This window comes from Leucoraja erinacea, chromosome 18 (genome assembly GCF_028641065.1).
Source record: "Leucoraja erinacea ecotype New England chromosome 18, Leri_hhj_1, whole genome shotgun sequence".
Lineage (NCBI taxonomy): Eukaryota > Metazoa > Chordata > Chondrichthyes > Rajiformes > Rajidae > Leucoraja > Leucoraja erinaceus.
Genome location: NC_073394.1, coordinates 11,447,757 through 11,470,117, shown reverse-complemented (window position 1 = coordinate 11,470,117; position 22,361 = coordinate 11,447,757). Strand labels below are relative to the sequence as shown.

The 22,361-nt window shown below is 47.9% G+C and overlaps 1 protein-coding gene and 1 long non-coding RNA gene across 8 annotated transcripts in view; one reads left to right on the top strand and one right to left on the bottom strand.

The window, feature by feature from the left end:
- Positions 1–22,361, bottom strand: part of LOC129705639 (liprin-beta-2-like) — a 136,444-nt gene that overhangs the window by 35,525 nt on the left and 78,558 nt on the right. For 6 of the 7 annotated variants that reach the window (XM_055649290.1, XM_055649292.1, XM_055649294.1 and 3 more), the window contains 3 exons: positions 13,438–13,524; positions 10,655–10,768; positions 3,226–3,354 (listed from right to left, as the gene is read on the bottom strand). In XM_055649290.1, the coding sequence (XP_055505265.1) occupies positions 3,226–3,354; positions 10,655–10,768; positions 13,438–13,524 (330 nt within the window). Of the gene's footprint in view, positions 1–3,225; positions 3,355–6,994; positions 7,873–10,654; positions 10,769–13,437; positions 13,525–22,361 lie in introns of those variants that run through there. The other variant, XM_055649297.1, reaches the window with a different exon arrangement.
- Positions 10,836–12,033, top strand: LOC129705640 (uncharacterized). Its single transcript, XR_008724936.1, has 2 exons — positions 10,836–10,967; positions 11,865–12,033. It is a non-coding gene; the product is annotated as an uncharacterized LOC129705640 (long non-coding RNA).

The window sequence follows — 22,361 nt, the reverse complement described above, 5'->3', positions numbered from 1 at the left end:
CAAATATACACAGAGGCAACAAAGAGACACACGCACGATGCCCTGATACAACAATTTAGAAATAATATTTTATTATATTAAACTGTTAAGCTCAGGAAAACTCATGAAGTTTTATTCATTAAAAATGGAGGTACTTTTAATTGAATTGATTGAAAGAGAATGCATGGAAACAGGCCCTTTGACCCATCGAGTCCACGTGACCATTGATCATCTGTTCACACTAGTTCTATTATCTCAGGTCTCTGCCACTGTGAGGCAGTAACTCCACCAGCTGCGCCACTGTGCCACCCAGCATACACCCAATCTCCTTCCCTTGTTTAACCAAACTTCATTAAAACCAGAGCACCAGGAGAAATCCCACGTGGTCACAGGGAGAACATACAAACACCGCACAGGCAGTACCCATTGTCAGGATCGAACCCGGGTCTCTGGCGCTGTTAAGCAGCAACTCTACGCTGCGCCACCGTGCCGCCCCCGTTACACTGCCGTTGCTGAAACAGGCCATGAGGCTTCAATTAGAAGTAAGAATAACCTCGCACATCCCCTCAGCAAACCCCTACCCAACCCCCCACATCTTGATTATGTGCCTCAGGAAGGTTTATAAAAACGTGATAGAAACCAGCTTGGAGAACATAAGAGACTTGTCCATTACTGACCCATGGCTTCGACTGAAACACATTGAATCAATTTAATCATTCTGAAACCCTCAGGCCTCTCTCTCTCTCTCGTCTAATTAAGTTGCTCGAAGCTTTCAAAAGATACAGACAGAACAGCACGCAGAAACGGCAATATAATTTATGCGGAAATTGGAACCAGCAGCGGCACTAAAGTTTGAGTCAAGTCAGTTTTATTGTTCCAGGCACAGGTTCGGTGAGGTGCAGGTACAATGAAAATCTTACTTGCAGCAGCATCACAGGCAAACAGACTCAGGCAACACACAAAGACATAAGTTACACATACATTCTGAAAGAAAGCGAAAAAGAAACTGCAAAAAAAAGGAACACATTGGGGCGGTACGGTGGCGTGGCAGTAAAGCTACTGCCTTACAGCGGTAGATACCCGGGTCAGTGGCCAATCTGACTACGGGTGCTTGGGTTTCCTCCGAGATCTTCGGTTTCCTCCCACACTCCAGGTTTGTACGTTAATTGGCTTGGTATAAATGTAGATTGTCCCTAGTGTGTGTAGGATAGTGTTGATATGCGAGGATCGCTGGTCGGGGCTATTTCTGCGCTGTATCTCTGAACTAAAATTAATTCAAAACACACTGAGGGAACAAATCCATGGTAGTGCAATCGGGGCAGAACAGGCTATTCCTGTAGGCTGTAGTGTCCCCTTGTCGAGGTGGGGTTAGGCTTGTGCGGGTTGGTTCAAGAACCTGGTGGTTGTTGGAAAATAGCCGTTCCTGAACCTGGCGGTGCGGGACTTCAGACTTCTGTACCTCCTCACTTAAAGAGTTTCTAGTTTTGGAAACTTCACTAAAGACACCCCTGAGAAGTTGTTGCTGACCTTAAGGTTGAGTTCCCAGGATTATTTATATGCGTAAATGCAAACTCCAAAAATCTTCCAGGGACCAGTGCAACCTGACAATGTTGTAGTAAAAGGATTTGCGTATAGGAGCAGGGAGGTTCTACTGCAGTTGTACAGAGTCTTGGTGAGACCACACCTGGAGTATTGCCTACAGTTTTGGTCCCCTAATCTGAGGAAATACATTCTTGCCATAGAGGGAGTACAGAGAAGGTTCACCAGATTGATTCCTGGGATGTCAGGACTTTCATATGAAGAAAGACTGGATAGACTCGGCTTGTACTCGCTAGAATTTAGAAGATTGAGGGGGGATCTTATAGAAACTTACAAAATTCTTAAGGGGTTGGACAGGCTAGATGCAGGAAGATTGTTTCCGATGTTGGGGAAGTCCAGAAGAAGGGGTCACAGTTGAAGGATAAGGGGGAAATCATTTAGGACTGAGATGAGAAAAACATTTTTCACACAGAGAGTGGTGAATCTGTGGAATTCTCTGCCACAGAAAGTAGTTGAGGCCAGTTCATTGGCTATATTTAAGAGGGCGTTAGATGTGGCTCTTGTGGCTAAAGGGATCAGGGGGCATGGAGAGAAGGCAGGGATGGGATACTGAGTTGGATGATCAGCCATTATCATATTGAATGGCAGTGCAGGCTCAAAGGGCCGAATGGCCGACTCCTGCACCTAATTTCTATGTTTCTATGTTTCTAGTACATAGCTCATTCCCATTAGAAAAGTTGTTTTCATGATTCCCCTACTGGGCAAAAAACTTGTTTACCTGATCTATTCCTCCCACGATTTTGTACACCTCTATAAGAACATCTTTCAGCACTCCAAGGGATAAAGTCCTAACCTGCTCAACCTTTCCCCTTTAGCCCCGGCCCTCGATTCTTGGCAACATCCTCGTAAATCTTCTCTGCACCCTTTTCCAGCTTGACAACATCTTTCCTATAACATGGTGCCCAAAACTGAACACAATCCAGTCTCTGTCACCATCTCCATTATCTTCCCATTATCCCCCTCACCTGGATCCACCCATCACTTGCTAGCTCTTTGCTACACCCCCACTTTTCCAGATCTCTCCCCCCCCTAATGCATCAGTTTGAAGAAGGCTCCCGACCCAAAACATTGTTCCTCCACTCCCTCCACAGGTGACCCGTCGAGTTCCTCCAGCACTGTGTTTACACAGATAGTCCTACAGGAAGAGTCGTCATCTTAGAAAAGGTGATTGGGCGAGTTGGGCCCGTTTCCATGCTGTGACTCTCAAGACATAAAGAAGGTTATGTGTCTGAAGAAGAGTACCAAGCCAAAATATCACCTATCCATGTTCTCCAGGGATGCTGCCTGACCCAGTGAGTTACTCCAGCACTTTGTGTATTTCTTTGTACACCAGCATCTGCAGTTCCTTGTGTCGCCAGACTATCTAAGTACCTGCTCAGAAAGCTCGCTCATGAAATCCACCAGGAGATGGAGAGGGTTGGGGAGAGGGAAGAGAGGAAGGGGAATGGACACAAGGGGGGGAGGGATAGATCCAGATCGCAGAACCAGAACATGCGGCCAAGGAGGTGGTGTAAATTAATTGGGGAGGAGGAGAGTTCAGGATGAGTGGAGTTCAAAGTTGACGGGGGGGGGAGGGGGGGGGGGGGTAAAGGTTGACCCAGGCTGGTCGTGGCGATAACAGAGAGAGTGAGAGAAGATGTTGCTGACCTCACTCCTGTGCAGATCCTCATTCTCCCACTGATCCTTCTCTATTTCAGCCAGCTTGATTTTCAGGCTTGTTACCTCCTCCATCAGATCCAGTTTCTGGGTCTCCAGAGATGTCCTGCTGAGCAGCTCCTAGAAACAGCAGGAAGGAACATTTACAGACCAGAAACCCTTCCCCCATTACCAGTCCACGGACCTCGGAGAGAGCGTCGCAGCATGGAAACCTAGTCCGCGCCGACCAGCAATCTCCCCGTACACTCGCACTATCCCGCACACAAGGGATAGCATACAATTTCATCAAAGGCAATTAACCTCCAAACCTGCACGTCTTTGGAGTGTGGGTGGAAACCGGAGCACCCACACTGCCAAATGGAGAACGTACAAACCCCGTACAGACAGCACCCTTAGTCAGGCTCTCTGGCGCAATAAGGCAGCAACTCTACTGTTGTTCTGTGCCACCTACTGAAAGGGTTAAACAAAATAACTCAAGAACTTATGCCTTTCTGTTTTGCCCCTATTGCAATCATTTCTGGACTATTTTAATTTCAGCAATTTTCCTTCCTATCTCGTTTTTACTAAATAGGTTTTTATTAATTCCCTTCTTCTGGCAGGCCGTGAGAAATAGTTCAACTCTGACCTGAAAAAAAAACTTCTCAGAATTCCAGCTGGTGATATCTCTCCCATTTAACCCTATCACAGGGTGAACTTGTCGTTCTATGGTTAAGGTATCTGCTCCCTCAATTGTAAAGGGATCACATCATCAAGTTTCCATGAGAGAAATGGATCAGGTAGACGCACAGAGTCTCTCGCCCAGAGTAGGGGATTCGAGAAGCAGATGACATAGGTTTAAAGTGAGGAGAGATAGATTGAATAGGAACCCAAGGGGTAACATTTTCATCCTAATGCCCCGTCCCACTTAGGAAACCTGAACGGAAACCTCTGGAGACTTTGCGCCCCACCCAAGGTTTCCGTGCGGTTCCTGGAGGTTTTTGTCAGTCTCCCTACCTGCTTCCACTACCTGCAACCTCCGGCAACCACCTGCACCTCCGGGAACCGCGCGGAAAACTTGGGTGGGGAGCAAAGTCTCCAGAGGTTTCCGTTCAGGTTTCCTAAGGTGGACAGGGACATAAGGGTGGTAGGTGTAAGGGAGGTAGTTGCCGGAGGAGGTAGTTGAGGCAGGTACTATCACAATGTTTAAGAAACATTTGGACAGGTGGGTGGGACTAGTGCAGATGGGACATGTTGGCCGGTGTGGGTAAATTAGGCCGAAGGGCGTGTTTTCATGCTGTAACTCTATGATGAGTCTAAGTCATAGCATTATACTACAGGGAAACAGGGTGTTCGGCCCAACTCGTTCATGCTGACCAAGATGATTTTTAAAAAAACAACAACAAAAAACAGGGTGTTCGGCCCAACTCGTCCATGCTGACCAAGATGCCCCATCTGAACTAATCCCAATTGCCAATGTTTGGCTCATATCCTTCTTACCAAATCAAGTCCACTTACTGAATTTTGACCCATTAGTTCAGAAACCCGTGTATTGCTGAGAATTCCAGGCTTGTGTATGGAGAATATCTCTGAAAGGCAGCCTCCTCATTCCCTCCCACTTCATCCATAGGGCATAGCTCCAAGGGAGCAATACCGAGAGAGGTCGCGCTGTGGGAAAGGGGCCACCAGGAGGGGCCGTGGCCGAGGGAGTATCACACCATGGGGGAGAGAGGGCTGGTTGAGGGAGTACTGCCCCATGGAGGTCCTAAGAGAAGGCCACACTGCTTGTAGGCACTGTCAGGAGAGCACCTCCCAGTGCATGCAGCACTGGAGGAGATGCAGCCTGTTGGCCTTGTCTGCTCTCTGGCATTCTGCCCAACAATTAGCCTTTAATAAACATTGCTAAAAATAACTGGCTCTTTCTCCGTTCTCACACTGTTGTTTAAGGAATATAGATTTCTCCAACTTCAAGTAACCCCGGCATTCCCTCTCTCTCTTCCCATCCCTCCCCCACCCAAGTCACACCAGCTTCTCGTTTTTGCTCAACAAACAGCTAACAATGGCCTGTTTCCTTTATCATCGTTAGTTTTTTTGCATATCTTTCATAGTTCTATATCTCCCTACCTCATCGTCTATATATCTCATTTCCCTTTCCCGTGACTGTCACTCTGAAGAAGGGCCTCGACCCGAAGCATCACCCATTACTTCCCTCCAGCGATGCTGCCTGTCCCTCTGGGTTACTTCAGCTTTTTGAGTCTATCTGCTGTTTAAGGAACCATGTGCATCCAATCGACTGTCAAGTTTATTGCAGGAGTGACTGATTATGAGAGGCAGAGTTAGCATGGAAGCAGGCCCTTCGGCCCACTGAGTCGATGCCAACCATCAAGCATCCTTTTACATAAATCCCATGTTATTTTCCCCACATTCCCATCAACTCACTTCAGAGTCCACCACTCACCTGGACACTAGGAACAATTTATAATAGCCAGTTTACCTACTAATCTGCATGTCTTTAGGATGTGGGAGGAAACGGGAATACTCGGAGACCCACACTGTCATAAGGAAAACGTGCAAACTCCACACAGACATTACCCGAGATCATGATTGAACCTAGATCACTGGAGCGGTAAGGCAGCAGGTCAAAGTTGTGAAGAAACACATGCATAGAAATATAGAAAGTAGGTGCAGGAGTAGGCCATTCGATCCAGCACCGCCATTCAATATGATCATGTCTGATCATCCAGAATCAGTACCCTGTTCCTGCTTTTTTCCCCCATATCCTTTGATTCCATTAGCCCCAAGAGCTAAATTTAACTCTCTCTTGAAAACATCCAGTGAATTGGCCTCCACTGCTTTCTGTGGCAGAGAATTCCACAGATTCACAACTCTTTGGCTGAAAAAGTGTTTCCTCATCTCAGTCCTAAATTGCCTGCCCCTTATTCTTAAACTGTGACCCCCTGGTTCTGGACTCCCCTCACTCCACCCCATGTTCACCATCGTTATTCCCCAACCTGGTATCGATCAACTCTGTCAACTGTCAAGATAATCCTCAGTTCCCACAAAGTAGTCCGCCTCGCTCCGTGCAGACAGTCATGGGACGTGTTGGTAACTGCCCTGTATTCCATGAATCCCACTCCAAATGATTTTCTCAGGAATTCATTGTTGATAGCCATTATAGATGCAAAATGCTGGAGTAACTCGGCGGGACAGGCATCTGGATGAGATGCATCTCTGGATGCCCTCGACCCGAAACGCCACCCATTCCTTATCTCCAGGGGTGCTGCCCATCCAGCTGAGTTACTCCAGCATTGTGTGCCTATCTTCGGTTTAAACCAGCATCTGCAGTTCCTTCCTACACATGAATAAGTTGCATGGTCAGGGAGCAATATGTCACCATGAATCATGGTGTGGATTCAAAAGGTTTGGAGACACAAGAAACTGCAGATGCTGAAATCTCGAGCAAGACACAAAATAAGGGTCAGGCAGCATCTGTGGAGGTAAATGGATAGATGACGTTTTGGGCTGTCTGACCTGCAGAGCTCTTCCAGCACTTTATTTTTACCTCTCAGCAAGTTTCACATTCCCTCAGCGAGGGGCAAAGTTTAAAGGAGATGTGCAGCAAAAGTTTGTTTTTATATAAACGCAGAGAGTGGTGGATGCGTGGAACATGGTGGTGGCCAACGCAGATACAACAGTGGTGATTAAGAGGCTTTTAGATAGGCACGTGGATATGCTGGGAATCTAGGAGTACGGATCGCATGCAGGCGGAGGAGATGAATTTTACCAGGCATCATGTTCTGCGCATTGTTGGCCGATGGACCTGTTCCTGTGCTGACCTGTTCTACGTTCCAAACCAGCAGAGAAATCCTGTAACGAGAGCCTGCACACAGCTGCCTGGATAGTTGTACAAGGACACTTGCTGCTTGCTGCCGCTGTGGGCACCCTCTATACAAAGTCCGGGCACAATCCAGGAGGCAGCCCTACAGCCCTTCGCACCCCTTTGCAAGAAGCCTCCATTTTGTCCCATTCCACTGCTCCACCTTGCAAATTCTTCTCACTCTGCACCCGACCCATCCCCTTTTGAAAGCACCTGTGGTATCTGTTCCCTCCATCGCCTCAGGCAGATGAAAACAAGTCCGGCAAGCAAATTAAACCCAATCCCCGCAGCTATTTGGCAGCTACTTGCATTGGCAGATTTGCATTTACTGTAATGAAATGTATCTCACGCCCATCGAATGCTCCTGAACTCAGCCACCCTCTCCTTGCTGGGTGAAGGCAACACATGAAGCAACATGCCCTAACCCTTGGAAAGCCCCTGGTGGGTATATTGGTCACTGACAACACATCTATAATGCTTATCCACAGTGAATTCCTCAAAAAATAACTCGGAGTGGTTGTAATCCCCATGGATCACAGGGCAGTTACCAACGCCTCCCATGACTCTTAACAACTTCTACAGACGCGCTTTAGAAAGCGTTCTGTTGAGGTGCATCTCCACTCGGTTCGGCTACTGCTTTGCCCCAGAGCACAAGTAGTTGTGGATATAGCCCAGTCCATAACACAAATCAGCCCCCAACACGGCCCCATCAACTAACTGCATTTACACTTCAAACTTCCTCCGGAAACTAATGTCAGCAATTTTCCGGCACTTGGTGACTCGGCACCTCCTTTAACTACGAGGGTCACATAAAATCCCCCTGGCCGTCCCCCCCGAAAACGTGGCACTTAGGTGAGGCGACCGATCTCGACCTCATCAGGAGCTCCGGGTCAAATTTGCCTCCCCGCGGCTGGAGCTCGGGCAGATCTGTTCTCGTAGCCGACTTGCAAGGCTGACTTCACAAGCCGGCATCGCGACCCCTGGGCGGCCTCGGCGGACCGTTCCGGTACCGCTGGACGTCCCTCGGAGGCCGAGACCGCTATTTCTCCGGTAAAACGGATAATCCAGAAAGGCTCTGGAACTAAGCGTGCCTGAATATAGATGGTGGACCTGCATGGTGTTTACAGGCCTGTTATGTTTCTGCATGCAAGAATTATCATTGTTCTGTTGTTTTGTACACACAACAAATAAACTCTCTTGGCTCTTGAACATCAGATTCAACTGGAATTAATTTTATCATTCAACCACATTGGTGTGCACACGACAGCACTTTCAAATTAGCAGAACCTCCCGACTCATCATTTCAGCCACTTTCAACAAAAGGAGACGTGCGTCAGTTTCTAAGAAACATGGAAAGGGAGGGAGTGGCCACCCAGGGAGGCTCATGTCGAACAAGCACTGAAACTTGGAACCGACTTATTCCGCACCTGTACTCGGGTCTCTGACGTTGTAAGGCAGCAACTCTACCGCTGCGCCACCGTGCCGTTCCCCATGTGAAAAACACCCCCCTCAGGTTCCCTTTAAGTCTTTCCCTGCTCACCGTAAACCCATAGCCCTCTAGTTTTATACTCCCATTCCCTGGGAAAAGTACTGTGGCCATTCTCTTTATCTACGCCCGAAAGCAAAGATTATGGTCGTGCACTGCATTGAAACGCACCACGGCCCAAAGTTGGGTCCAATTAAATCAGAAAGCTGGCGAGGCGCTTTTGAAATCCCTCACCCTCGTTCATCACTGAAATTCCTATTGCTAATTGTAATCCTTTTGCGTAGGAACATCGATAGAGGGAGAGGCCATTTAGCCCTTTGAGCTAGTCTTCCATTCAGTTGGATCATGGTTAAACATTCCATTTATTTGTTTTGATGTAGAGTTTAAAACTGGAGCAAAAAAAGGGGGTGGCACAGTGTTGGAGTTGCTGGCTTGCAGCGCCAGAGACCCGGGTTCGATCCTGACTACGGGTGCAGTTTGTACAGAGATTGTACATTCTACCCGGTAACCGCGTGGGTTGCACCGGAGTCCAAAGACACAGGTTAATTTGCTTCGGTATAAATTGTCCTTAGTGTGTGGGATAGTGCTTGGCGCACAGGTGATCGCTGGTTGGCACGGACTCAGTGGGCTGAAGGGCCCGTTTCCGCGCTGGATGTCTAAAGATTAAAAGTTCCAGATTGATGGGTGGAAAGAGTTTCTTAACTCAGAGGACAATGGCCCGGAACTCACCGCCTGCAGGAGATAGTTTCCCTGTGCCTACTCATCACCTCCCTGAATCGTCTTGTAAACATCTCAATAGATCAATGCCTATCACTGCTTGAAAGGACATGACAGATCTTGTCTATATAACCTCCTAACGCTTTGAGAAAAAATTTGGAATTAGCAGTGGAAGGAACAGCGTGTCAGCAGGGTAGCGGAGCGGCGCAGCGGGTAGAGCAGCTGCCTCATGCCTGGGCTCCATTTTGACCTTTGATGCCGTCTGTGTGGAGTTCGCTTGTTCCCTAGGTCCTCCAGTTTACTCCCGCAGCCCAAAGGCGTGCGGGTTGGTGTGATAATTTTGCTGCTGTATATTTGCTCCAATGGGTAGAATCTGGGGGCAGTTGTTGGGGGAAGTGGGAAGAATAAAATAAGGTTAACGTACGATTATATAAATGGGTGGTTGACAGTGGCAACAGATTCGATGGGCTGAACGGCCTGTTTCCGTGCTCAACTCTAAGGTGGGAGCTTTAACTGGGACGTCACGGGCAACGTTTTCCACGCACAGGGTGAGGGATACATAGAACAAGATGCCAGTGGAAGAATGCACAAAATGCTGGAGTAACTCAGCGGGTAAAGCAGCATCTCTGGAGGAAAGGAATAGGTGACGTTTCAGATCAGAACCCTTCCTCAGTCTGAAGATGGGTCCCAACCCGAAATGTCACCAATTCCATTTCTCTAGAGATGCTGCTTGACCCGCTGAGTTACTCCAGCATTTTGTGTCTATCCAGTATAAACCAGCATCTGCAGCCCCTTCCTACACATGTTGTCTGCCTGAGGAAGTAGTTGAGGCAGGTACAATAACACATTTAAAAGGCACTTGGACTGGAACATGGATAGGAAAGATTTAGGGGGATACATCAGATGGGACCAGCTTAGATGTGACACCTTGGTCAGCATAGACAAGTTGGGCCGAAGGGCCGGTGTCCGTGGTGTATGACTCTATAACTACGACAGGGGCACGGTGGCGCAGCGGGAGAGTTGCTGCCTTACAGCGCCAGAGACCCAGGTTCGATCCTGACTACAGCTGCTGTCTGCTCGGAGTTTATAAATTCTCCCCGTGACCTGCGTGGGTTTCCTCCATACACTCCGAAGACGTACAGGTTTGTAGGCTAATTGGCTTGGTATACATGTAAATTATCCTTAGTGTGTGTAGGGTAGTGCTTGTGTGCGGGGATCACTGGCTGGGCCAGACTCGATAGGCCGAAGATCCAGTTTCCGAGCTGTAATTCTAAACTAAACATACAATAGATGCAGTGACAGGCAGTGAGTGACATCTCTGTGAATGAGTCTCTCGGTCTTGGCTGGGTTTCACCGCCTCTTACCTGCTGCAGCATCTCCTCGGTTGAGTTGAGCTTCAGTTGGTGGTCTTCCAGACACGACTCCAGGTCCCTGATCTTCTCCCCCTGGGCTTCCACCTGGTCCGTGAGCACACTCACCTGGCGGCAGAGAAGTGTCAGTTTAACAAGAAGGCTGGGCTCAATTCATCCTCGGCTCGATGGGGAAAAATACACAGCAGAACAGCAAAGGCAGCCATATCATCGTGCCTCTCCCCTCTGTAACGTTTGAGGCAGTGACAGGTTTTGCCAGTAAATTTCTACAGTCAGCGTCTGTAAATGAGGAAGTAGGGTTGTTTTGGTATGTACATTTGCATCGGGCGTGTGTATGTGTGTGTGAGGATTACGGTGACTTGCTATAATTCCCTCTCGGAATGCGGGAAGGGGCAGTGCAGTGCTGGGGCCGGCGTTGATAAGGGCCTGGCCTGGCTGAGCAAGCCCGAACTGGAGCCTGGAATGCAAGGGAACACGACAAATAGCAAGTCGAACCTGCTGGCTCTGTCCCAGCACTGTAGTGTACAACAGTGCTAAAGGTCACCACACTAACCACATTGCACTTCCAGGGAGCAAAGATTGGTCCCTTGCAGAAATGTCAAAGGTCAGGTGGCGTTTAGGATAAGCGTGGGGGTCAAAGTCTAACAGAGAAACCCAGTCTTGGATACACAGAAACCATTCCAGTTTCATTTCAAACCACCAATTCTATTTTCAATGAATCTCCACAGAACAGTGCAAATTCTGCTGTCGACTAGACACTCTGGTACCCCTACTGGCTGGAGGGATTCATTACCGCACGATCGTACAGCATCTGGCACAGGCAGGATGGGCCAAATGGCCTTTTTTGCGCTGTGATGTTTGTTTCGATTCCAATACAATTGCAGAGTGAGGCCATTTGGCCCATTGTGCTTCTGCTGCTCTGCTGTCCAAAGAATCCCACCCTCCTGCTCTTTCCTCAACGTGCTGTGCAGTTATCAAAAGACAAAGTGCTGGTGGAACTCAACGGGTCAGGCAGCGGCTGTGGAGGAAATGGGCAGATGACGTTTCAGGTCGGGGGCCTTCAGACGGATGGAGCAGTAGAGGGGGTGGGGGTGGGGTGGGAGAAATGCTGGATAAGTGAAATGGAGATGGGATGAAGTCAGACAGGTAACATTTCCCCAGTTTCTTTCTATTACCTCTTGTTGCATGTTCCTCTACTACCCAGGACAAGGGCAGCAAGCATTGAAACACCACCACCTGCAGGTTCCTCTCTGAGTGACACACTATCCTAACCTGGAAACAAATCACCATGTTCTCTAATTCCTGGAGTCAAAGATCAGAGGGCACAGCTTTTACGTAAGAGGGGCTGAGATTAAATGAGATTTGTGAATCAAGTTTGTTTTTATATTATGTACACACATTAAGCGGTGGGTCTCTGGAACACAGTGCTCGGGGTGGTGGCAGAAGTAAATACCCAACAGTGATGTTTAAGAGTCATGTGGCTCTGCATCAAATGGATGGACAGCCAGAGATTAGTTTAGGTAGACATCATGTTCAGCATAGGCATTGTGGGCCAAAGGGCCTCTTCCTGGCTGTATGGTTCTATATTCCATGTTCTGTAGCATAGTGGGAGCATCTTCAGCAGACTGCTACCGTTCAAGAAGACCTTTGTACTTCAGGCTGGTGGGAGAACACTTCTCAATGTTCATTGTTTTACTAATTTTAGTTTTGGTTTAGAGATACAGCGCAGAAACAGGCCCTTCGGCCCACCGAGACCGCACTGACCAGCGTTCCCTGCACACTAACACTATCCTACACACACACTAGGGACAATTTACAATTTAATCGAAGCCAATTAACCTACAAATCTGCATTTCTTCGGAGTGTGGGAGGAAACCGGAGCTTAGAGAGAAAACCCAACCGTAGTTAGGATCGAACCCGGGTCTCTGGCGCTGTCAGGCAGCAACTCTACCACTGTGCCACTGACTCAGCCCGGCATTTTTACCCCCCCCCCCCTCCCGCTTCCTGCCTTGGGCAGCACAGTGGCGCAGCGGTAGATTGCTGCCTTACAGCAACTGAGACCAGGTTCAATTTTGACAACGGGTGCTGTCTCTCTGGAGTTTGTATGTTCTCCCCTTGACTACGTGGGTTTTCGCTGGGTGCTCCCGTTTCCTCCCACACTCCAAAGATGTCCACGTTTGTAGGTTAATTGGCTTCGGTAAAGATTGTAAATTGTTCCTCGTGTGTAGGATGGTGCTAGTGTGCGGGAATCGCTGGTCAGCGTAGACTCGTTGTGCGAAGGGCCTGTTTCCGCGCTGTATCTCTGAACTAAACAAAACATGATCTACACTAATCAATCACAAACACACCACTTAAATAGATGGCACAAATTCACATTTTTAGCCACTGAAAGGCATTCGGGATGTAAACTACCAAACATAATTATCATCCCAACTGTGATGGTTCACGCTGGTACCTCTAACAAATTTAAAACATCCGTCGAGTCCCCGCTGACCAGCGATCCCCGCACACTAACACTATCCTGCACACAAAATTGCTGGGGAAACTCAGCAGGCGCAGCAGCATCTATGGAGCGAAGGAAACAGGCGACGTTTCGGGCTGAAAATTTTCTTCAGACTGATGCACACTGCACTGCACACACTAGGAACAATTTACAATTTTACCAAAGCTAATTAATCTATAAACCTGTATGTCTTTGAGATGTGGGCGGAAACCAGAGCACCCGGAGAAAACCCACGCAGGTCACGGAGAGAAGTTACAGTGACTGCCTCACTCACCTGTAGCACCAGGCACTCCCGATCGCTCTCCAAACGTGTCAGTCGGTCCTGGCAGCTCTCATTGTTCACAGACGTGCGGTGATTGCCCTGGAATGGAATAAAACCAACTATCAAGCTCAATAACAGTTGACGAATCAGCATTGCATGTAACAGGGCAACCAGCCTTCTTCTCAGGGGCCCGCGGTTCAGGTGACCAAATCTAATTAACTTTCAACGCACACAAATCTAGATTTGAAGACAGAAAATGCTTGAACCACTCAACAGGTCAGGCAGCATGTGCGGAGGGAATGCACAGATGATATTTCGGGTTGGGAACCTTCTTCAATCTGGATTGGAAGACTTCAGTTTGTGGGGAGATTGGAGTGGCTGGGCTCATGTTCCCTGGAGCGATGGCGGCTGAGAAGTGGACTGATATAGGTGTAGATAGAGGGAGTGGCACGTTGGCGCAGCAATAGAGTTGCTGCCTTACCCGCCAGAGACCCAGGTTCGATACTGGCTATGTATGTTCTCCCTGTGGCCAGCATGGGTTTTGTCCGGGAGCTCTGGTTTCCTCCCACACTCCAAAGACACACAGGTTTGTAGGCTAATTGTCTTGGGATAATTGTGAATTATCCCTAGTATGCGTAGGATAGCGTTAGTGTGCGGGGATTGCTGGTCGGCGTAGACTCGGTGGGCTGAAGGGCTTGTTTCCGCTCTGTATCTCTAAACTAAACTAAATCATAGGAAACATAGATAGGGAAGACCGACAGACTCTTTCTCCCATGTTAGAGGTATTAAAAACAAGAGGGCATAAGTTTAAAGTGAGAGGAAAGAGTTTAAAGGGAATCGGAAGGGAACGTTTCATTTACACGGACAGTGGTTGATATCTAGAAATGCACTGGCAGAGGAGGTGGTGGAATCAGATACAATCACTGTGTTTAAGAGGTCATAAGACACAAGGACATAAGTGATAGTAGAATTAAGCCATTCAGCCCATCAAGTCCACTCCACCATTCAATCATGGCTGATCCATCCCTCCTAACCCCAATCTCCTGTCTTCTCCCCATAACCTCTTACACGTGTACTGATCAGGAATCTATCTATCTCTGCCTTAAAAATATCCATTGACTTGGCCTCCTCAGCCTCCTGTGGCAATGAATGCCACAGATTCCTCTGACTAAAGAAATTTCTCCTCATCTCCTTCCTAAAAGAGCGTCCTTTAATTCTGAGACGTTGAGACAGAAGGCACAGAAGGATAGGGGCCTAATACAGGCAAGTGGGATCAGTGTAGATGGACAAAATGTTTGGTGTGGACATGCTGGAAGGGCCGATATGCTGATTTTCTGCTGAAGAATTCAATAATTCTCTCTGCTCAATGCTTACTCTAAGAGTTCCCTCAGCCCCTCTTTTCACTCAGTGAACCAAACAACTACCTCTTCGACTGGATGTATCAAGCACATCGAAAAAGGGCCCTGTCCTTATCCATAAAGATTTTAAAGCCAATAGAATTGTGGGCCCAAAAGGCTCCCCACTGACACTTCAGTCACTTGCTTCACTTCAGACTTTAGAGATACAGCAGGGGAACAAACACACCGGCCACCGAATCAGTGTCGACCAGCGATTACCCCGTACGCTAGCACTATCCTGCACACTAGGGACAACGAACATTTTTTTTACCAAAGCCAATTAACCTACAAACCTGTGCGTCATTGGAGTGTGGGAGGAAACCGGAGCACCCGGAGAAAACCCACGTGGAAAAGACCAACTCCGTACAAACAGCAACCCCGTAGTCAGGATCGAAGACGGGGCTTTGGTACTGCAAGACAGTAATGCCCCTGTCCCACTTAGGAAACCTGAACGGAAACCTCTGGAGACTTTGTGCCCCACCCAAGGTTTCCGTGCGGTTCCCGGAGGTTTTTGTCAGTCTCCCTACCTGCTTCCACCATCTGCAACCGCCGGCAACCACCTGCAACCTCCGGGAACCGCACGGAAGCCTTGGGCGGGGCGCAAAGTCTCCAGAGGTTTCCGTTCAGGTTTCCTAAGTGTGACAGGGGCTTAACTCTACCGCTGTGCCACCACAGCAATCAACTTTAGCAAGTTCCCAATACTTCAAAGTTGGCCTTACTTACGAACCTAAACTTCTGGGCCTGCCTTGTCATTATCCACAACGATTTTAAAGCTAATAGAACAATGGTTGCTGGTCCCAAAAGGCTCCCCACCGACACTTCAGTCACTTGCTCTTCCCAATTTACTTAGAGTGGGTGATGCTCTGCCCTCCCCTGTGTAGGCCCCTCTACATGTTGGCTAACTTTCCTAAACACTTTTGACAAATCGCTCCGCCTAAGCCTTTGTCACTACGACAGTCACAGTCTATATTGGGAATGTTAAAATCTCCCACCTCGACAACCCTATTAGATTTGCAGCTGCTGGCATACTTGTTCTTATAATTCCCGCCGACTATTTGAGGGCCTATAGTACACTCCCAACAAGGTGATCATCCTCTTTTCATTTCTCAGCTCCACCCATATAGTTTAGCTGGGCAAGCCGCCAGTAATGGTCACCTCAGATCCTTGCCGTGATGTTCTCCACTATCAGTAAGACAACACTCCTCCCCCCTTCTCTTTTACCCTCACCCTTCAGCTCGCCTGTAACACCTGCACCCTGGAACGTTAAGTTGCCAGTCCTGTTCCTCCCATAGCCAGGTTTCCGCAAGGGCTATAAGGAGCCACTACCTATCCACGCCCTGGGTTTGTCCTCCTTACTCTTCAGGGCCTCTCACGTCCCTGCAGAGCGAGATGTCCGTCGGAGAATGTTGCTGAATGGCCAGCTCCACACTGCAGGAGTCTGCGCTGAGGGAAACGCTGAAGCTTGGGGCAGCCAACGTCAAGGCTCTGTGAGGGAGGACCACAGTCTAGGGTCCTTCTGCTGCTGGACATTGGGAGCGGGAGTGGGGAGGGGGGGGGGGGTGTTAGGTGTGGTAGAAACATTCCTCAAACGAGGGAAGGGATATCACCTCAGGAGGCCACATGAGTGGCAAGGGTGGCAGGTGCAATGATATTTCTGTGAACACTACGATATGACGCTGATGAGTGTATGTATCGCCTCCGAGAATGTCGGAAGAATTTTTACACAGTATTTTGCACATTATGTTTTAAATTCTGAACACAGTTTATTTCCACTAAAAAAAAAAATTGAAATAAGTGCAAGTTAATCCGACAGTCCTTCCTCACTTCCTGCTGTGCTCGTGCCTATTCTGTCGGCGGAACTCACTTCCAGCCTCTTACCTAACGCACTCCTGCTTTGGATTCATTCACCCTGTAACAGCTGGTTTATAGGATCCCGAGTAACATGCTTGCCTGGAGAATGGCTCCCGTCCAGTTCAGGTGCAACCCATCCATGTTGTACAGGTCAGCTCTGCCCCAGATGACATACTGACCGTCCAAAAACATATGAACCCCTGCCCCCTACAGCGGCCACACATTCACCCGTCCTGTCCACCTCCCCTTTATACACCCAGTCACTCCATGATGTTAACAGTTTTCAGCTTCTCCAGCTGAAATTCACCTCATCTCATCTCATTAATCGTGTGACTATTTTTTTTTTTAAATAGTCCCGCTCCTCTGGCCCTCCTTCCAGCTACTCCAACTGAAGCTTGCAGATGCTGCCTGACCTGTTGAGTTCCTCCAGCACTGTGATTTTGGGGCTCAGGATTCCAGCATCTGCAGTCTCCTGGATAATATACAATCTGGCACCTGCTTTAACTCATCCCCAGCCAGTGCTATTTCTCAGCAGCCTGTCCAAAGCCGATCTCTCCTTTCCGCATCCAGTCAGTGTACACAATTGAACAAGTTGCACAAGTTGCCACACAGCTTAACCACAGATCCCTCCTTTTCCTGTTTCCACACTTTGTACCACAGCCGCACACTCCTTTACTAGTGTCGGTCACGTGTGCCGAGATTTGTTTGTGTGCTATCCTGTCAAATCATACCATCACGCCACACACAAGCACAACAGTGCAGGAGGGAACTTCAGATGCTGGTTTACACCACAAATAGACACCAAATGCAGGAGTAACTCAGCGAGACAAGAAGCATCTCTGGAGAGTGAGGATGATGTTTCAGGTCAGAAGGGTCTCGACCCATTCCTTCTCTCTAGAGATGTTGCCTGTCCCGCTGAGTTACTCCAGTATTTTGTATCTATCATGTACAACAGGTTGTACAAAGAGAAAAATACCAGGGAGCAAAATATACTGTTGCAACGTCCCAGTTACAGAGAAAGTGCAGATTTAAAAAGCGCAAGGCCTGCAATGAGGTAGACTGGAAGATCAGGACTAAAGCCCCAGCTTATGGGAGGGCTGTTCAGTAGTCTGATAACAGTGAGGAAGAAGCAGTTCCAGTCTCTGGTGTAACGTGGTTTCAAGATTTTGTACCTTAGTTTAGTTTAGGGATCCAGGGCGGAAACAGGCCCTTCAGCCCACCGAGTCTGCGCCGACCAGCAATCCCCACACATTAATGCTATCCTACACACACTAGGTTACAACATGCAATTATATCAAGCCAATTAACCTACAAACCTGCACGTCTTTGGAGTGTGGGAGGAAAATGGAGATCCCGGAGAAAACCCACGCATGTCACAGGGAGAACGTACAGACAGCACCCGTAGTTGGGATTGGACCCGGGTCTCTGGAGATGTAAAGCGGCAACTCTAGCGCTGTGCCGTCAATGCCCCACCATCTGTGCTGGAGGATCTCGAGAGAGAGAGAGAGGAGAGAAGAGGAAATCTAAAGAGGTGAACATGGTCCTTGATAATGTTGTCTGCTTCCCGTGGCAGCGTGAAGTGTGGAAGGAGTCAACGGGTGGGGGAAGGGGAGGCTCGTCGCTGTGCAGGCCACAGTCCACAGTTTGAACAAGTTCAAGTATAAACAAAGCTGGACTGTTTCCTATAAACAGCAACTGAATGCTATAAACTGCCGACGACAATCAGATGCTGTGTGTGAAGGAACAGCAAATTTACAGTAATCTCAGGTTAACAATCCAAATGGAAGACAGGATGAAGTACAAAGTCACCCGAAGGAGAAAGACCATGAACTTTAATAGCCCTGTACCCAACTATTTCACAGCCAAATCTGGAGCAGACAGAGCAGGAGTAGTGGGCTGCTATTAATTATCTGAGCTGCCTGTTTAGAGTGAATTTAGTTCATTAGAACATGGAACACAGAACAAACAGCACAGCACGTCAGCCCACAATGCCCATGCTGAACATAATGCTAAATGAAACTAAACTCCATTGCCAGCATGTGATCCATATCCCACCATTTTGTGAATATCTATGTGCCTAACCAAAGGTTTGTTAAACACCACTATCGTATCAGCTTCCATCACCACCGCTGACAGCTCATCTATAAACGTTTCACCCCTTCATCCTTGAAGCCATGCCCTCTGGTCTTTGACATTTCCACTTTGACTGTCCACCCCATCTATGCCCCCTCATCATTGTATATACTTTTATCAGGTCTCCCCTCAACCTTTGAAGAAACAATCCAAATTTGTCCAACCCCCCCACCCTTGTAGCCAATACTCCCTCATCCAGGCACCATTCCCTACTGTGCCCTCTGCACGGCCTTGTATCCTTCCTGTACTGGGGTGACCAGAATTGCAAACAATATTCCAAATACAGATGAACCAAACATTTATAAAACTGCAACATAGCATCCTGCCTCTTATTCTCAATGCTCTGACCAATGAAGGCAAGCACATCATACACCTTCTTTATTAGAACCTGTACTGTTCTGTATTCTAAAGAATGTAGAACAGTACAGGTTGGGAACAGGCCCTTTGGCCCATCTATGTTTCCATGTTACTATAAGGGATAGGAGTAGATTTAGACCACTCAGCCCATCAAGCCCACTCCACCATTCAATCATGGCTGATCTATCTCTCCCTCCTAACCCCATTCCTGCCTTCTCCCCCTAACCTCTGACACCCATACTAATCAAATAATGTATCTATCTCTGCCTTAAAAATATCCACTAATGGCCTCCACAGCCTTCTGTGGCAAAGAATTCCATAGATTCACCACCCTCCGACTAAAGAAATGCCTCTTCATCTCCTTCATAAAAGAACATCCTTCAATTCTGAGGCTATGACCTCTAGTCGTAGACTCTCCCACCAGTGGAAACATCCTCTCCACATTCACTCCCCGTCATTCTTCTAAACTCCAGGGAGTTCTGGCCCAGTGCCAACGAACACTCATCATAGGTTAACCTACTCATTCCTGGGATCATACTTGGAAACCTCCTCTGGACCCTCTCCAGACCCAGCACATCCTTCCTCAGATATGGTACCCAGACTAGCTCACAATATTCCAAATGCAGCCTTATCAGTGCCTTACAGAGCCTCAACATAACATCCCTGTTTTTGGATACAAGCCCTCTTGAAATAAATGCTAGCATTGAGTTTGCTTTCTTTATTATTGATTCGACTTGTAGTTTGGGCCGGACTTGATGCCAAGTTAAACTAATCTCCTCTGCTTCGTTTAGAAATCACATCGCACAAATGATAGTGGGAATATGGTTTGGCCAAACTAAGAGATGGCGCATTCTGGAGGGATCAACCAAATGCCTCCTGGTACAGATGAGGAGTTCGAAAAAGAGGAAGGACCCCTTTGTTTTGAAAATCACCGCTATGAATATCCAAGCACCGACTTTGTACGGAAGCGTAGATGTAAAGGAAACACGGCAGCCAATTTGTGCACAGCAAGATCCACAAAGAGTACCTCCATCGGCAACCAGATGGCACAATTACTGGGACAGTCTGGGGAGTATTGAGGAACAGGGTGATCTTGATGAACTGGAGTCATAGAGAGTCATAGCTTCATACAGCGTGGAAACAGGCACCTTTGGCCCAACTTGTCCACACCAACCAACATGTCCCACCTACACTAGTCCTACCAGCCTGCGCTTGGCCCATATCGTTCAACAAGAGTAACTCAGCAGGTTAGGCAGCATCTCTGAAGGAAAAGGATGGGTGATGTTTCAAGTCGAAGTTTCGGGTTGAAGAAGTGTTCCTGACCAGAAGCATCACTCATCTTTTTTCTCCAGAGATGCTGCCTGATCTGCTGAGTTACTCCAGCACTTTGTGTCGACCTCCTGTGCCATACTGTTCTATGGTCTCTCGTTGGTTACAGTAGGTCTACAGTATATAGATCTGGTCACCACACTACAGAGGGAATTGGGGAGGCTGCAGAAGATTCACCCCGAGGTCAATACAAGAGATGGAGTCTCTCAATCATGAAAAGAGGCTGGATAGCCAAGGTTTGTTTTTCTTGTGGGACTGGGAAGAAAGATGATTGGGGTATAGACAAGGTAGCTGTGCTCCATATCTGAAACCAGAGTATGTGGGTTTAGGGCGAGGTTTGAGAGATTGAGATAGAATCCGAGGAAGAACATGCAGAAATAAAGAACTGCAGATGCCGGTCAATACACTAAAAGATACAAAGTGCTGGAGTAACTCAGCTGGTCAAGGAGGGCTTAGGGGATGAGTATATAGTTCCCAGAAAGTGTCAGCACAGGTAGATAGAGTGGTAAAGATAGCGGAGTCAGGGGATATGGTGAGACGGCAGGAACGGGGTACTGAATGTGGATGATCAGCCATGATCACAGTGAATGGCGGTGCTGGCTCGAACACTCCCTCACTCCAAAGGCGTACAAGTTTGAAGGTTATGTTTAAGAAGGAACTGCAGATGCTGGAAAATCGAAGGTAGACAAAAATGCTGGAAAAACTCAGCGGGTGAGGCAGCATCTATGGAGCGAAGGAAATAGGCAACGTTTCGGGTCGAAACCCTTCTTCAGAATTCTTCAGTTTGTAGTTTAATTGGCTTCGGTAAAGAATGTAATATTGTCCCTAGTGCGTGGGAGAGTGGTAACGCACGGGGTGATTGCTGGTCGGCATGGGCTCTGTGGGCAGAAGGGCTTGTTTCCACACTGCATATCGAAACTAATCAAAACAAAACAGAACTAGAGGGCACAAGTTTAGTGAGAGGGGAAAAACTTAAAGACCCGAGAGGCAACATTTTAACTATCGATAGTGTTTGCCAGAGGAAGAGGTATAATTACGACATTTAAAAGATCTTTGGACAAATAAATGGATAGGGATGGTTTAGAAGGACGTGGGCCTAACACTGGCAAAGGGAATAGGTTAGATGGGGCATCTTGCTCAACTTGGGCTGGTTGGGGTGGAAAGGGCCTGTTTCTGTGCAGTACGACTGTATTAAATATTATCCCGGGAACACCGGAGAGCTGACACCAGCACGGTTTAATGCCTCATCCAAAGATTAAAGAACAAAAATACAAGTTTAATGCTACACTTTTAAGCATGAAATGGTTGAAGGTTCCCACAGACAGAAATACACGCTGGTAAGAGAGGTGTGGTTACATGTTGCTTGGTCAGAGCGGTGGCAATTAAAATATTAGATAAACAAGAAAGGAAATTGTGGTTAGAAATATGTTTTAAGGGACAGTTTCGAGATGTTGGAGGAATTTAGTGGGGTGCTCGGTATTTTGGAAGCTCAGTTCTGGTATGGTAAATAAGACCATTTAGGGCGGCGCGGTGGTAGAGTTGCTGCCGTGCAGCGCCAGAGACCAGGGTTCGATCCTGACTACGGGTGCTGTCTGTACAGAATTCATACGTTCTCCCTGTGACTGCGTGGGTTTTCTCCGAGTGCTCTGGTCTCCTCCAACACTGCAAGGGAAACACTGCGGAAAACTGTGGAACTGGTAAAACGACTAAGCGGCAAGAAAAGGAGTAGGGGATGAAGCTACTTAAAATTAGAGAATTCCCTGTTCATCCCGCTGGATTGTGAGCTGCCCAAGCGAAATATGTGGTGCTGTTCCTCCAATTTTTGTGTGTGAGTGCGTGAGTGTTTGGCAATTGTGAGCGCATATGCTA